General features: G+C 35.6%; 1 protein-coding gene across 1 annotated transcript; it reads left to right on the top strand.

Moving 5' to 3' along the window:
* The first annotated feature begins 3,421 nt into the window (after window positions 1–3,421).
* On the top strand, window positions 3,422–4,360 carry LOC127552508 (olfactory receptor 4K1-like). Its single transcript, XM_051983012.1, has one exon. The coding sequence runs from the start codon at window positions 3,422–3,424 to the stop codon at window positions 4,358–4,360; it is 939 nt and encodes a 312-aa protein (XP_051838972.1).
* The last annotated feature ends 13,059 nt before the right edge of the window (window positions 4,361–17,419 follow it).

The following is a 17,419-nucleotide window of genomic DNA, read 5'->3' on the forward strand; positions in this document are numbered from 1 at the left end:
TAGGAAATTATACTAAAAATTAGGATCACTACAAATGAAATCCCCTGGAAGTTATAATAGGAAACATTAACTGTATTTAATTTAATAATTTCTTACTGATATTAAACAAAAAAAATTGTCTATTTTAATAGACTTCATTGGACATTGTCTTCATTGAAGACAAAATTCAAGTTAAAAATGACTTCGGCTTTAATACCTATTATTAGATTACTTTCCAAAACTTTACAATGCAGTAAAACTCTGTTCAAAAAAGAGTCCAATCTAAATATCATTTATCCCTAGATTTGGAGGAAGGGATTGTCATTATCATGTACCATAGTGCTGAGAAGAAACTATTTTATAATTCTGCATTAAAACCATGATATCATCTTTTTAATTTATGGAATTTCCACAACATAGTACAATAACAACAATGATTGCACATGAAACTTCAAAGTTGCCATGCACAATTTGCTATTTCTTTCAAATATACAGCAAAATTATCATGTGTTTTTATCTTTTTTTTTCTCTTCCAAAGTCCTTTTCCTCATAATAGTCCAGTGAGATGTGACTAAAAGAAATCAGTCTATGAGTGTGCTAGAATGTTAATAAGAAATCACAATAGGATACCCAATATATTTCTTTAATCTGCTTCACAGAACATAAATTCCATAAAATAATATAATATGAAAAACTGGGTATCCCTAACTTCAATTCCCTATAACAGAACCTATAAAGAGCAGATCTTGAGAAAACTGTAACTTGGATAAGGAAAATGATTACTATATTAAATATTCATTCTTCAGTGAAAATCAGGCTTTATAGAATGCTCATTTGAAAAGCCAGAGAGATGAGTTGGACTATCTAGTCATGTGGAAGTAAACATTCTCTCAATTTGAAAGGAAGGAAGATGAAGGAGAGAGAATAAGAGGAAAGAAGGGAGGAAAAGAGAAAGAAGGATAATTCAAAGTACTTATTTTGAACAAAAGATTTTATTTGATTTTGTTATTGTTCAGTTGTGACCTCATTTGGAGTTTTCTTGGCAAAGAATTTGGAATCGTTTGTCATTTCCTTCTCCATCTCCCTATACAAATATGGAGACTATTAAACAGGGTTAAGTTACTTGCCCAGTGTCACACAATCAGTAAACAACTAAGACCAGATTTGAAGGGTAGAAAGATGAGACTTCCTGATTCTAGGCCCTGTGCACTATCCACTGTGCCACATAACTGTTCTCATTAGGTGACCAAGCGTAAAGAAAAATTTGGACTGTTAAATTGTCAAATTTGCTACTATGGGGACCAGACTATCTGAAACAAGGTGATACAAGGTAGAAAGCAATTTTAAAACTATGTTCATGAGCATAATCACAGTTCAAATTCAATTAAAAACATGCTTAAATGCCTATTATGTACACCAAATCTTCCTGAGGAATAGTTCTGACCCTTTCACTACCTTAAACAGAAATCACTAGACCTTATGATTTTTCATTAATTTAGGGACCTTTCAACATGGACACTTTTCCCACTAATGCATATTGGCATCTAAACAAGATTAATTATCTTAATTAATTTAATTAGTTGATTAACCTATGTACTGAGCATTGAGCTAAATGCTAGTATACCAAAAAGGTGAAAATAGTTCTCACTCTTGAGTGACTTGCCTATGGTCTTGTAGCCAATTCATGTCAAAAATAGAATTTAAATCCAGGACTTTCTACTTCTAAGGCATTATTTTTCCAAGACACCATAATATTTTCCTTCTAAATACTTTTTTTTTTTAAAGTGTTGATTAGATAAAACATAAACTTCTATGTCTGATATTGAAAGACTTCCATAAACTGTCTTCAACCAACTTTGTTTTATATTATTTCTCTGTAAGATCCTTAAATTTCTTTTTTATTTTATTTTTTTCTGGTCTTTAAATTTCAGAGAAACTAGATAATACTGTTCCAGTCTTACCCTTCCCTCTCCTTCTATCATCTTCCCAGGCTGTTCTCCATTCCTGGAAAATACTCTTTCATGCTCTCTACCTCTCTTTTCAAGATCTATTTCAGTTACTCCTAAGAAGCCTTCCTGAATCTTGTCAGCTAAAAATGGAGAATTAATAGTCCTCCAGTATTTTTCTTAGAGCACTCTGTCAGCATCCCTCTTTTTTCTCCAACAATCTTGTATCGTATTTATTGGTGTTTCTGTGTCTTACCTATTAGATTCCAAACTCCATAAAGTCAATGACTGGGTTATTTTTCATGTTTGTATTCCCAGTGTTTTGTACGTTTTTGTAGAGTATGGGCTAGCTCCCTGGAGGGCCTTGGGGTCAGCCAGAGTCAGGATAAATTAACATCCTTGGTCTTTAGGAGGAGAAGTGAAGGAGGCAGGCAAACTGCCATGAGACTTGCCAAAGATGTATCCTGGATTCTGGAGTCCAGAGTCACCAGGCTCTCTTCTCCTCCTGCCACCAAGTCACTCTGGCCTCTCTTCCTCTGTCCTCCAATCCTTGCCTATGATTATCTTAACACCAAACGTTCAGCAAACACCATGTGAGAAGAGCCATTTATCCAAATATATGCTAATAGAGTCATTGTCTCACATTGAATAGGTAATTAGCCTTAAGTGCTCCATTATCTGATTTTTGGAATTTCAGCCCTCTACACATTTTTTAGGCATGCTGAATTGAAGAAGCAATGTGTCTTTGTGGCCAGAGAGTTGATGTTGAAGCTAAGTAAAGATCTAGGTTTAAGTTCTGCTTCTAACATACAATGGTTGTGTAATCTTATGCAAGTCACTTCGGTCTCATAAATTCCATCTCTTCTTTTAGAATGCAACCCAGAAGCTTTCTTCTGGGTAAAGCTTTTTCAGATTTGCCTAATTGCTATTACCCTCCCTTCAAGACTACATTGTATATAACTGCTATATGTGTTTATATATTAACTTTATATTCATGGTCTATATTTTATATATACTTGTTGTTCCTTTCATCCCCATTAGGATGTGAATTCATTGTGAGGAGAGATTTTTTTTTTTTATTATTTCATGTGTTTGTATCTCTCCTACATGACAAATGATACTTGACATGTGAAAGCACTTTATAAAAACTCATTGATTGATTAACTTTGCAGGCCCTAGGAAACTGTCTTTGATTCCAAGTTGCAGGGAAGAGATCAACAAATAGAAGAAATTTCACACTGGATATACATACATACTATATATACTTATTATATTTAATCACCATATTATATAATATATAAAATCACACATGTATATGTATGTGTGTATATATATGTGGTTAACTATATGAGTATAATCTATTTCCTACTCCTTATTGAATTGAATTTCATTTTTCAATAAAGATATAGGGGGAGGGAAAAGTCATCTTTAATGTAGTGATTAAACCATAATGTCTTTCTTTATTCTAGCTAACTTCAAGCTCCTTGGTTTTATAAATGGAGTGGAGCAATAAGTCTGTGGTGACTGAATTCATTCTGTTGGGTCTGTCTAGTTCTTGGGGACTCCAGCTTACCCTTTTTTTTGTCTTCTCTATATTTTATGGAGCTGCTGTTCTGGGCAACCTACTTATTATCCTCACAGTCATTACAGACTCTCGCCTGCACTCTCCCATGTACTTTCTCCTCAGCAATCTCTCCTTCATTGATGTATGCCAGGCCACCTTTGCTACTCCCAAAATGATTGCTGACTTCCTCAATGAGCACAAGACCATCACTTTTGAGGGTTGCATGTCTCAAATCTTTTTTTTACATGTATTTGGGGGCAGTGAAATGGTGCTTCTTGTGGCAATGGCCTATGACAGGTACATTGCTATTTGCAAACCCCTTCACTATATGACCATCATGAGTCAACGTGTGTGCACTGCTTTGGTGGGGGTTTCATGGACTATTGGTATCCTGCACTCAGCAAGCCACTTGGCTTTCACAGTGAACTTGCCTTTCTGTGGGCCCAACAAGGTAGATAATTTTTTCTGTGACCTTCCCCTAGTGATCAAGCTTGCCTGTTTAGACACTTACTTTCTGGAGATCATGGTACTGACGAACAGTGGGCTGCTATCCCTCATCTGCTTTATCCTTTTACTAATTTCTTACACAGTCATCCTTGTTACTGTCAGAAGTCGATCCTCTAAAGGGACCTCAAAAGCACTTTCTACCTTGTCTGCTCATGTTACTGTTGTGGTGCTTTTCTTTGGGCCATTGATCTTCATCTACATTTGGCCTTTTGACAGTTTCCCTATTGACAAGTTTATCTCTGTGTTTTTCACTGTCTTTACTCCATTCTTGAATCCAGTCATTTATACTCTAAGAAATGAAGAGGTAAAAGCAGCCATGAGGAAACTGAGGAATCAACACATAGAGTCGAAGGTGATGTCCTAAGAATATCAATATGATGAGGAACTTCATTCCTGAGAAGTCCACATTGCTTTTTGTCCTGAATATATGACACGTGAATCATCATATTTCTGTTGTTATTATTGGCTTCTGGATATTATAGGATCCAACTCCATAGAATCCTGTAATAGGGGTCATTGTTTTGTGGTTTAAGATGTATAGAATGAATCATTATGGTGGAATAATATTGTAATAATACAATCACAGAGCCATAAGAGACTTTTAAGTAGTCTAATCCCTTTGGCTGATAGGAGAAAAAGAATAAACATTTATATAGTAGCTGCTATGTGCTGGACACTGTGGTACATGCTTTACAAATATTAATTTAATTTATCCTCACAAAAAGCATGGAAAATAAGTGTTATTATTAACCCAATTTTATTGTTGAATGAGACAAACAAGTGATTTGGCCAGTGTCACACATTTAGCAAGTGACAGAGGTCTTACTGATTCCAAGTCCAATCTCTATCTCAGGGGTCCTCAAACTATAGCCCATGAGCCAGATGCAGCAGCTGAGGATGTTTATCCCCCTCACTCAGGGCTATGAAATTTCTTTATTTAAAGGCCCACAAAACAAAGTTTTTGTTTTTACTATAGTCCAGCCCTCCAACATTCTGAGGGACAGTGAACTGCCCCCCTATTTAAAAAGTTTGAGGGCCCCTGCTCTATCTATTACAACTCCAAGCTAGCTCAGGAAATGGGGACTGTCAAAGAAAGGATTAGAACTCATGCTTTCTGTTCCCTTTCTATTATGTCATATCCCAGAGCAAAATAAAGAGGATAGTGTACAAAGATTAGGTCTACCCCTGAGTTAGTACCAGGTTCTTTCATGGCCACCATATGAAGCTGTTGTTTTATATAATACATTTTCTTCTGTTGTTTTGTCATTTTAAAATATAACATTCACATTTTACCCATGGGAAACTGTCAGTGTATATTCTATTTGTTACCTAGTAATGAGTATAAATCATATAGACATTGTTTTTTTCTTAGAAGCTAGAGCTCACACCATTAATTTGTTTTCTGCTAATTTTCCTAGCCTATTATGCAGTTTTTAATTGTTTGCTAAAGTAAGACTCTGTTTCCAGGGTAGGGGTCAAGCTATAGGGGTTCTGTGCTGTAATGTCTGGACTGGCTCACTGTAGGATCTCAGTACCAACCCAAGTCCTTGATGGCAGGTAAGAAGTGAAGAGGCAGGTCTCACATAGATGGAGTTCATTTATTCCAAATTCTCTCTGCCTTATGTACCCTAATATCCATGACAACTATAGCACACTGAGCATGTGCTAACTATATACTGCACATGATGGACCACATAACAACTTGCTATTTTGTGCAGCTATCTCTGCCACTTTGTATAACTCTGCTTTAATTGTAACACAGGTTGTCACACATCTTGACTTCTCAGGAAGTCTGAGATGCCCTCAGGTTGATACAGATAGTCAGCAGAGTTCCTTTTACTGGACTAAAGGGTCTTATACTTCTCTTATGCTTCCCCACTCTCTGTAGCCTTCTAAATTGTGCAGGTGTTTTCAGAGATCCTTATAAAGACCAGACCAAAAGTATTCTTTTTTGCCTTGGAGCTCCTAGGTGTGTCCCACCCAACTGTAGCTCTAAGATCTAGTGTGCTGAATCAACAGAGTCCTGTTTTGCTGATGCTTAGGCCCCACACTGGGGCTGAGGCTATGCTGCCTTAGACTGCACTGGAATTGCACACCAGACTTCCGCCTCCACAGATCCTCTCTGCTGACTTTCTAAATCTTCCCTGGTGTTCCTAGGCCAACAGGTCCAGAAGACTCTAGCTCCCCTGCTGATTCAGAAGTCCTGCCTTGCTGATGCTGGGGCTGGGGTTGGGGGCTGATTCTGGGGCTGTGCTGGGCTCCCACCTGATTCCACAGACCTTTTCTTCTGACTTTTTAGGTCTTCTTTATTATATCTGGGCTGAGAGGTCTGGAAGCCACCATTACTGCTGCTAATTCAGAGATCTGGGTGAGGTTAGGGCTGAGTCCAGTGCTGAGTCTGGGCTGGGTATGGAGCTGTGTCAGGGCTGGGGCTGGTATTGTGCTGGGATGTGGGGCACTAGGACTGTAGGCTGGACTTCCACTCTGAAGTCACAGACCTTTCCTGCTGACCTTCTAAGTTCTTTTCAGATGGAAATGTTCTATTTTGCTTTGTGGGTGTTCTCAATCTCTAAAAATCGTTTAGTCATTATTAAAGGAATCTGGAGCAATTTGGGGGAAAGGTTGGGAAAGTTCCTGCCTTTAAGCCATCATTTTAGCTCTGTCTCCCAGACTATTCATTTATTAAAAAACCAATTCCAACAAATCATGGGACACAAAATGTTTCAGCTGGAAGGGGGAGACATATAATAAGCACCATTGGTTTCCATGCAAATTGCTTCATTCTATGAAAATGAGGGTTCACTAAGAAAGAAAGCAGTTTTGAGTACCAATCTTTTTGAGCCTGTTTTGTCTAGGTGGCAGAAACTTATATAAATCTTACCCAGTTTTCAGTAAGTAAAATGGGTGATTTTGGTTTGCAGTTCTCAAGTGCCTTGTAAATGGATTGAACTCAGAGATCATTTAATTGTATAGTTAGTGGTTCAGCAAACAGGAGAGAGCACATGGCCAGACCCAGCCAAAATTCACCTAGCAGAGAATGAAGTTTTATCATGGGAAGACACACCTAACACAGAAATGATATGTTTATTGGAAAGCAGAGATGCAGTGACCAACAGGGAGCAGTACAGAACAATGTGATTATATCCATAGTGAAGATGATACCTCTATATTATGTATGTTACCCAAACAATGCATGTATTTTGATAACTCGTTTCCTCTTTTTGTGTGCCATCTACATCTTTGTCTTATGCCCTCCTTACTCATGCACTGGCAGTACTAGTTCCTGCACTTTGAATGATAATGAATCATATGTTTTTGACCTGGTAACATGAGCTCTCTGTATGTGTGCTCTCTCTACTTGTGCTTTGGTAACTCTTAGGAAAGTGAAACTATTGTTTATTTGAGCAGAATCTTTTTATTGACACTTTATTTGGTATTTCTTTTTGATTATTTATTTTTTGTTTCGAATTAATGTGTCCTCTGACGATCTAGTGAAAATAAAATCCATTGCAAGGAAACTGACTCTGAGTGTTTTTAACAACAACTCAGTACTTTCAACCTGGAGGCCTACCTTCAGCATGAACTAGAACCCTTTTGTAAGCAAGGTTAAATTTTCAATGTGAGCATTTAAAAGGACTCAGAAGTCATCAAATTACAAATTAGTCCTTAATTTATTGTTTTCTTGATTGTCTAGATTTTAAAAAGTGATAGAAAAATGTTAATCATTTAGATAAAATTTAAATGTGTGTCAGAAAGTTGGTTGTCAAATATTGACCAGCACCTTGATGTAGGAAGTGCCCCACATGCTGTATAAATATAGTTAAAAGCACAGTACCATTCAGTAGTGGATTTTGAAGAGATTAAACAAAATTTGAGGGAATGATCTGTTTGGAGGAGATTACTTAGTTAAAACTGCATTATATGTTTGGATACTGATCAAAGTTCTTATGTTTGCAGTTGTAATGCTGGAGAAACTGAGGCAGGAGAGAGATTAGAGAGTTTTTAATATTTTATTAATGGGAGAGTATAATTGACTGGACAGGACTCGCGTCTCAAATTATCCAGTCAGACAGAGATAAAGATATACTGGGATCAAGGAATCCATGTTGGTCCCAGGGCTGGAGGAGACTGTCATCTCAAAGAATCCAGTGTCCAGCATCCAGCATCCAGCCACCAACCTTCAGCCGCCAGCCTCCATCAATGAATGGAGGAACCCCAACTTCTTAAATACCTTTTCTCTAAACAAAGGAAGGGGTAAGAAGCGCAGGAAAACTTTTGTCAGGATAAGGGAGGCCATAAATCCTAAAAACCCAGAGACAGGATGTCTGAATACACAGAGATATATCATGAGATATCTTGGAATATTTTAGAGGGATATTGTAAATTCTTGAGGACAGAAAAAAGTCAGGAGGTCTACTCTCTTGTTTAGCTTGCTAACAATTTATAACCTTAGAGTAAACGGTCCTCAGTCTTAATGGACCAGAGAGGGATTTACTTAGGGGATTGAGACAGAACAGTTAAAGAAATTGATACAAGGGAAACTAGTGTAGGAAAACTGAGTCAGGACAGTAAAAGAGAACTGTGGCATAACACAGTCAATCTATAAATACTCAGTCAGTAAAATAAAATTTGATGAATTTTTAATTATAGGATCTATGAGGGAAGTGAAGAAAAAAAGACAAAGAAGCCTCTTTTTTCCCCTTAATTTAGCCTAATCATTGAAGGAATATGATTCATGTTGCCTAAATAATTCAAGTTGTAACATTAACATCCCTCCTCACCTCAATTGTAGAAATATGGCCTATCTCTGTTGGCAACAAAAATTAGAAATGATAAAAGAATGATCTTAATTGTGCTTAATTAATCTGGATACTACATTTAAAAAAAATTTGTCTTGAATATGATAGACTTTAAAATGTTTTAAATTTTTTTGTTAATTTTTAAAATTTATTTTAAACAAATAAAAAATGACAAAAGGAAAAAAAAATTGCCAGGTACACAGCAGAACATATGAGAGGATTAAATACAAAACAAAAAATTTCCATTTCAAGAAAATCTTTATGATAAATACTACACATTGTTTTTAAAGCTGCCTAGCTTTTCTTTGTTTCCTTGTAGATTTTCTTTTGTTCTCTGTTATGCACTTTTTACTTTATTATTTCTTCTCCCTCTGCCCCCCACCCTAAAGAAAATTACAATTAGGTGAACACACATGCAATTACATATATACATATTTTATATATTATATACAAATATAGAGATATGTATTCATATACATACATGTATGTATGTATGTAAAATCATATTCCACTTACCATCTCTTTCTCTGAAGGTGGATAACAACTTCCTTCATTAAATCCAAGTCTTTATATGTTTTTCTAAATTATCAATCATTTTTTATATCACAACATTCAAACCTAATCAAATCCTATTCTAGATTGTTTATGAAAGTTGTTTTCCCCAATTTTCTGCATTCCTTCTATTCTTGGCTACACAGGTTTTATTTATATGAAAATTTTAATATATAATAATCAAAATTATCCATTTTACACTTCAACAATGTTCTCACCTTTTAACATACTTTAATATGTGATCTTGCTGAATCTACTTTCTTCCCATCTTTTCCCCTGGTGTCTTTGAAGTGCCTGACTTTTTGTTTTTCCAAAATAAGGTTATTATTATTTCCCCCAATTCAGTAAGGTATGACATTGAATAAATAGATTTGTTAAAGTAAAATAGTCATTTTAAAAATAATAGTTATTTTATTATTTGTGGAGTTGTGAATTGATCCAACCACTCTGGAAAGCAATTTGGAACTATCCCCAAAGGGCTATCAAACTGTGCATATCTTTTTATCCAGCAGTGTCTGTATTGGGTCTGTATCCTAAAGAGAACATAAAAAGCAAAAAGAACCTTCGTATGCAAAATTGTTTGAAGCAGTCCTTTTTGTAGTGTCAAGAAACTGGAAAATGAATGGCTGCCCCACAGTTGGAAAAATGGCTGAATAAGTTATAGTATATGAATGTTTTGAAATATCATTGTTCTATGAAAAACAATCAGCAGGAGGATTTCTGAAAGTGCTGGAGAGATTTATATGAACTGATGCTAAGTGAAGTGAGAAGGATCAGGAGAACATTTTACACAGTAACAGCAAGATTATAGGATGATCAGACATGGGTCTTTTCAACAGCAAGGTCATTCAGGCCAGTTCCAATGGTCTTGTGATGAAGACAGTCATATGCATCCAGAGAGAGGACTGTGGAGATTGAATGTGGATCACAATACAGTGTTTTCACCATTTTATTTTTGTTTGCTTGCTTTTTGTTTTCCTTCTCATTTATTTCTTTTTGACCTGATTTTTCTTTTGCACTATAATAATTGTGGAAATATGTAAAAAAGAATTGCCCATGTTTAACATATTGGGTTACTTACCATCTAGGGGGTAGGTGGAAGGAAGGAAATGAAAAATAAAATTGGAATACAAGGTTTTGCAAAGGTGAATGTTGAAAATTATCTATGTATATGTTTTGAAAATAAACAGCTTTAATCAATCAATCAATCAATAATGGGTATTTTATGAATGTATATTGAATATCTCACCAAAGTATATGGATAAAAAGTAAAAATTTCAATCAATAATAACAATATTGATATGGCTTTTTGAGATTTACAAATTTCTTTCCTCACAACACTGAGAAATAAGCATTAGCTATTATAGTCAAATTTCAAAGCTCTGTTGGGATTAATCAAGTTCTGTGGCTCTCAAAGGAATAGGTTGGAGACAATATGAGTGGTGAAACAAAAAAAAAATTCTGGCATCTCCTTGTACTTAAAACATAAAACATATTTCCCTTAAACAAAATCAGGAATAACAGCTTAAATGCCTGGGATTCGTGTTTTAAGTACCATTCCTGGGTGAAAGAGCAGGTCAATTCTCCACGAACCTCCACAGCTGTGGATTGTGATACCTCAGGGAGTTGTTAGGCAACCTTTACTGAAACAGGTGTTGCTTGTGGACTGGGAATGAAATAAATTATAGGCAGAGGGAAGAGGAGGGAGGTCAGAGAATATAATTGCCTCTCAGTCTCCTTGTATCATCATTATCCTCTCACATGAAGACATCCATTCTAGTTTGAGTTAGATCTCCAGCAGCCACTGGCAGGTGGCTCCCATATCTCAACATTCATGATCCATTTCCCCCCACATTTATATTATACTCCACATGACACCATCACAATAGCAGTTCTATTTGAAATAAACAAACTTTCTATATTAATTGGTCCCTTGTTGCTTTATTTTAAGATCTTGGAAATTTAAGGATTCTCTAATCTTTATAACCATGGAAATGAAGGATAGTAGATTCTGCTTTTATGTAAAGAGGTCAAGAAAGAAATAAACCTTAAACTTCCTTCTTACCTTAGAGAACAAATAAGGATCTTAATCAAGCTTTCCTTCCATTTTTCTTTTGGAAATTGGGAGTCTCTAATATCCTCACATGATAAATATTAAGAGTCAGCAGTAAAGCTGGAATAGTAAAAATAGAAATATAATACATTTTAAAATTGTAATTCCCAATAGATTTTAGAAAGAAGTAAAGCCTAGCATCTTAGCATAAAGTACAAATGAATGTTTAAATGTAATTTAATTGGAAAAATATCTTCTCCTTCCACCCTTTGGTAGAAAAAAATATTTTTTTTAAATGGAAAATTAAACTTACAGAAAATAATGAGGCCACATCCTTTGGACATCAGCCATCAGTGATGTCAGAGTGGAGATTGACATGAAAATTTAAGCAGCATTAGGGAGAGCATGGGAGGCAGTTCACAGCCAAGCAGACCAGAGAGGGGGTGGGGTGTGATCTCAGCCCATCTCTGTGTGGGAAGCTTTGCTGCAGAATTGGATACTTTGCCCTGGCAGCAAGTCAGTAGCCCAGCAGAGAAGCTAAAAACACCTGGGATGAAGAATACAACCCCAAACAGCTGGAGTCTCTCAGGACCTGGCCACCCCTCCCCCACAGTATCTCAGCGCTCTCTCAGATCTCAGAGCTCAGGCGCAGCACAGTCCTGCTAGTGCCTAGCTGCTGCCCCCGCAGTCTGTAGAGGAAGCTCGGTAACACCACCCAGCCCCTCCCCTCCAAAAAGCAGACTTCATTTAGGGTTTTTTCTTTTTTTCTTTTTGCTAGTTTGTCTTTGATTCTTTTCTGACAAAATGAACAAAAAATTGAAAAGGACCTTAACTCTTGACAGCTTCTATATGGATAGAGAGCAGACTCTAAACCCTCAGGAGACTAAAAACAGATTATCTCCAGGTGAATCCCCAAAGGAAGAGATCATCTGTTCCTCAGTACAGATGAACCTCATAGAACAAATTAAAAAGACTCTCACAAGAGAACGAGAAGAAAAATGGGAAAAGGAGAGGAAGGTTTGGCAAGAGAGTCTGGAGAAGTCATCCCACTCATTTAAAGACAGAGTGGATAAAGAAATAAAATCCTTGAAAAATAGGATTAGTGAACTGGAAAAAGAAAATAGCTCTCTAAAAAACAAAATTGGCAAAATGGAAAAAAATTCCATAGAACAAAAGAACTCAATTGGACAATTAGAAAAAGATCTTTAAAAAGTGAGTGAAGAAAATACTTCATTGAAAATCAGAATTGAACAAATGGAATTGAATGACTCGAGGAGACAAGAAGAATCAGTCAAGCAAATCCAAAAAAATCAAACAATGGAAAAGAATGTGAAATACCTTCTGCGGAAAACAACAGACCTGGAAAATAGATCCAGGAGAGACAATCTGAGAATCATTGGACTCCCAAAAAAGTATGATAAAAAAAGAGCCTGGACACTATTTTCCAGGAAATTATCAAAGAGAAATGCCCAGAAGTCATAGAAACAGAGGGTAAAATAGACATTGAAAGAATTCATCGATCACCTACTGAAAGGGATCCTAAAATCAAAACACCAAGGAATATAGTGGCCAAATGCCAGAACCCTCAGACGAAAGAAAAAATATTGCAAGCGGCTAGAAAAACCCAATTCAAGTATCGAGGAGCCACAATAAGGATCACCCGGGATCTAGCAGCATCCACATTAAAGGATCGAAGAGCCTGGAATATGATATTTCGAAAGGCTAAGGAACTTGGTATGCAACCAAAAATAACTTACCCAGCTAGAATGAGCATCTTTTTCCAGGGAAGAAGATGGACATTCAACGAAGTAAGCGAATTTCACCTATTTTTGATGAAAAAGCCAGAATTTAACAAAAAGTTAGATTTACAAATATAGAACTCAAGAGAAATCTAAAAAGGTAAAGATTAATCTTGGGAACTATATTTCGGCTATAAAGATGTATAAAGAATACATGTATATCTTGTCCTAGAAACTAGATGTGGAAAGGACATTGTACCAGAAAAAGGGTAAAGCGGGGGTACTACATCTCATGAAGAGGCAAAGGAAACCTATTATATCTGAGAGAAAGAATGGAGGGGGATGAATATAGTGGGTAGCTTACTGCCATCAGAACTGGCTTTAAGAGGAAAATTTTAGACATATTTAATTTATGGTGAAACTTCTCCCACCTCATTGAAAAGTGAGAAGGGAAAAGTGAAAAGGGAAGGAATTAGCTAAGCAGAAGAGAATACCAAAACTGGGAGGGAAAGGGGTAAGATAGGGGGAGGAACGCTAAGGCGGGGGGAGAGATACTAAAAAGGGAGGGCTGTGAGAAGCAAGTGGTGCTCACAAGCTTAATACTGGGAAGGGGAGTAAGGGGGAAAGAAGGGAGAAAAGCATAAACCGGGGTTAACAAGATGGCAAGTAATACAGAATTGGTCATTTTAACCATAAATGTGAATGGGGTAAACTCCCCCATAAAGAGGAAGCAGTTAGCAGAATGGATCAAAAGCCAGAATCCTATAATATGTTGTTTACAGGAAACACACCTGAAGCAGGGAGATACATGCAGGTTAAAGGTAAAAGGTTGGAGCAAAATCTACTATGCTTCAGGTGAAGTCAAAAAATTAGGGGTAGCTATCCTGATTTCAGATCAAGCTAAAGCAAAAATTGATCTAATTAAAAAAGATAAGGAAGGGCACTATATCTTGCTAAAGGGTAGCTTGGATAATGAAGCAATATCAATATTAAACATATATGCACCAAGTGGTGTAGCATCTAAATTCTTAAAAGAGAAATTAAGAGAGCTGCAAGAAGAAATAGACAGCAAAACTATAATAGTGGGAGATCTCAACCTTGCACTCTCAGAATTAGATAAATCAAACCACAAAATAAATAAGAAAGAAGTCAAAGAGGTAAATAGAATACTCGAAAAATAAGATATGATAGATCTCTGGAGAAAATGTAATGGAGACAGAAAGGAGTACACTTTCTTTTCAGCAGTTCATGGAACCTATACAAAAATTGACCATATATTAGGACATAAAAACCTCACACTCAAATGTAGTAAGGCAGAAATAGTAAATGCATCCTTTTTAGACCACAATGCAATGAAAATTACATTCAACAAAATGCCAGAGGAAAGTAGAGCAAAAAATAATTGGAAACTAAATAATCTCATACTAAAGAATGATTGGGTGAAACAGCAAATCATAGACATAATTAATAACTTCATCCAAGAAAACGATAATAATGAGACATCACACCAAAATGTATGGGATGCAGCCAAAGAGGCAATAAGGGGAAATTTCATATCTCTAGAGACCTATTTGCATGAAATCGAGAAAGAGAAGGTCAATGAATTGGGTTTGCAACTAAAAATGCTAGAAAAGGAACAAATTAAAGACCTCTAGTCAAATACTAAATTTGAAATTCTAAAAATAAAAGGAGAAATCAATAAAATTGAAAGTAAAAAAAAAACTATTGAATTAATTAATAAAACTAAGAGTTGGTTCTATGAAAAAACCAATAAAATAGACAAACCCTTAGTAAATCTGATTAAAAAGGAAAGAGGAAAATCAAATTGTTAGTCTTAAAAATGAAAAGGGAAAACTCACCACTAATGAAGAGGAAATTAGAGTAATAATTAGGAGTTACTTTGCCCAACTTTATGCCAATAAATTAGACAACTTAAATGAAATAGAAGAATACCTCCAAAAATATAGCTTGCCCAAACTAACAGAGGAAGAAGTAAATATCCCATCTCAGAAAAAGAAATAGAACAAACTATCAACCAACTCCCTAAGAAAAAATCCCCAGGACCAGATGGATTTACATGTGAATTCTACCAAACATTTAAAGAACAATTAACTCCAATGTTAAATAAACTATTTGAAAAAATAGGGATTGAAGGAGTCCTACCAAACATCTTTTATAACACAAACATGGTACTGATACCTAAACCCGGTAGGTTGAAAACAGAGAAAGAAAATTATAGACCAATCTCCCTAATAAATATTGATGCTAAAATCTTAAATAAAATATTAGCAAAAAGATTACAGAAAATCATCCCCAGGATAATACACTATAACCAAGTAGGATTTATATCAGGAATGCAGGGCTAGTTCAATATTAGAAAAACTATTAGCATAATTGACTATATCAATAACCAACCAAACAAAAACCATATGACCATCTCAATAGATGCAGAAAAAGCATTTGATAAAATCCAACATCCATTCCTAATAAAAAACACTTGAGAGCATAGGAATAAATGGACTTTTCCTTAAAATAGTCAGGAGCATATATTTAAAGCCATCAGTAAGCATCATGTGCAATGGGGAAAAACTGGAACCTTTCCTAGGAAGATCTGGAGTGAAGCAAGGTTGCCTACTATCACCATTATTATTCAATATTGTATTAGAAACACTAGCCTCTGCAATAAGAGTCAAGAAAGAGATTAAAGGAATTAGAGTAGGCAATGAGGAAACCAAACTATCACTCTTTGCAGATGATAAGATGGTATACCTAGAGAACCTCAGAGATTCTACTAAAAAGCTATTTGAAATAATTCATAATTTTAGCAAAGTAGCAGGATACAAAATAAATCCCCATAAATCCTTAGCATTTTTATACATCACCAACAAAATCCAACAGCAAGAGATACAAAGAGAAATTCCATTCAAAATAACTGTTGATAGCATAAAATATTTGGGAATCTATCTACCAAAGGAAAGTCAGGAATTATATGAGCAAAATTACAAAAAACTTTCCACACAAATAAAGTCAGACTTAAATAATTGGAAAAATATTAAGTGCTCTTGGATAGGCCAAGCGAATATAATCAAGATGACAATACTCCCTAAACTAATCTATTTATTTAGTGCTACACCAATCAGACTTCCAAGAAAATATTTTAATGATTTAGAAAAAATAACAACAAAATTCATATGGAACAACAAAAAGTTGAGAACCTCAAGGGAATTAATGAAAAAAAAAATTAAATGAAGGTGGCCTAGCTGTACCTGATCTAAAATTATATTATAAAGCAGCAGTCACCAAAACCATTTGGTATTGGCTAAGAAATAGATTAGTTGATCAGAAGGTTAGGTTCACAACACAGAATGGTCAACTATAGCAATCTAGAGTTTGACAAACCCAAAGATCCTAACTTTTGGGATATAATTCATTATTTGATAAAAACTGCTGGGATAACTGGAAATTAGGATGGCAGAAATTAGGCATGGACCCACACTTAACACCAAATACTAAGATAAGATCAAAATGGGTCCATGACCTAGGCATAAAGAATGATATTATAAATAAATTAGAGGAACATAGGATAGTTTATCTCTCAGACTTGTGGAGGAGAAAGAAATTTGTGACCAAAGATGAACTAGAGACAATTACTGATCACGAAATAGAAAATTTTGATTATATCAAATTAAAAAGCTTTTGTACAAACAAAACTAATGCAAACAAGATTAGAAGGGAAGCAACAAACTTGGAAAACATCTTCACAGTTAAAGGTTCTGATAAAGGCCTCATTTCCAAAATATATAGAGAACTGACTCTAATTTATAAGAAATCAAGCCATTCTCCAATTGATAAATGGTAAAAGGATATGAACAGACAATTTTTCAGATGATGAAATTGAAACTATTACCACTCATATGAAAGAGTGTTCCAAATCACTATTGATCAGAGAAATGCAAATTAAGACAACTCTGAGATACCACTACACACCTGTCAGATTGGCTAAGATGACAGGAAAAAATAATGATGAATATTGGAGGGGATGCGGGAAAACTGGGACACTGATGTATTGTTGGTGGAGTTGTGAACTAATCCAACTATTCTGGAGAGCAATCTGGAATTATGCCCCCAAAGTTATCAAACTCTGCAAACCCTTTGATCCAGCAGTGTTACTTCTGGGCTTATATCCCAAAGAAATACTAAAGAAGGTAAAGGATCCTGTATGTGCGAAAATGTTTGTGGCAGCCCTGTTTGTAGTGGTTAGAAACTGGAAATTGAATGGA

This window comes from Antechinus flavipes, chromosome 2 (genome assembly GCF_016432865.1).
Source record: "Antechinus flavipes isolate AdamAnt ecotype Samford, QLD, Australia chromosome 2, AdamAnt_v2, whole genome shotgun sequence".
Classification (NCBI taxonomy): Eukaryota; Metazoa; Chordata; class Mammalia; order Dasyuromorphia; family Dasyuridae; genus Antechinus; species Antechinus flavipes.

What these genes read in the sequence shown, in the direction of transcription:
- LOC127552508 (XM_051983012.1), top strand. Translation starts at nt 3,422, where the DNA reads ATGGAGTGGAGCAATAAGTCTGTGGTGACTGAATTCATTCTGTTGGGT.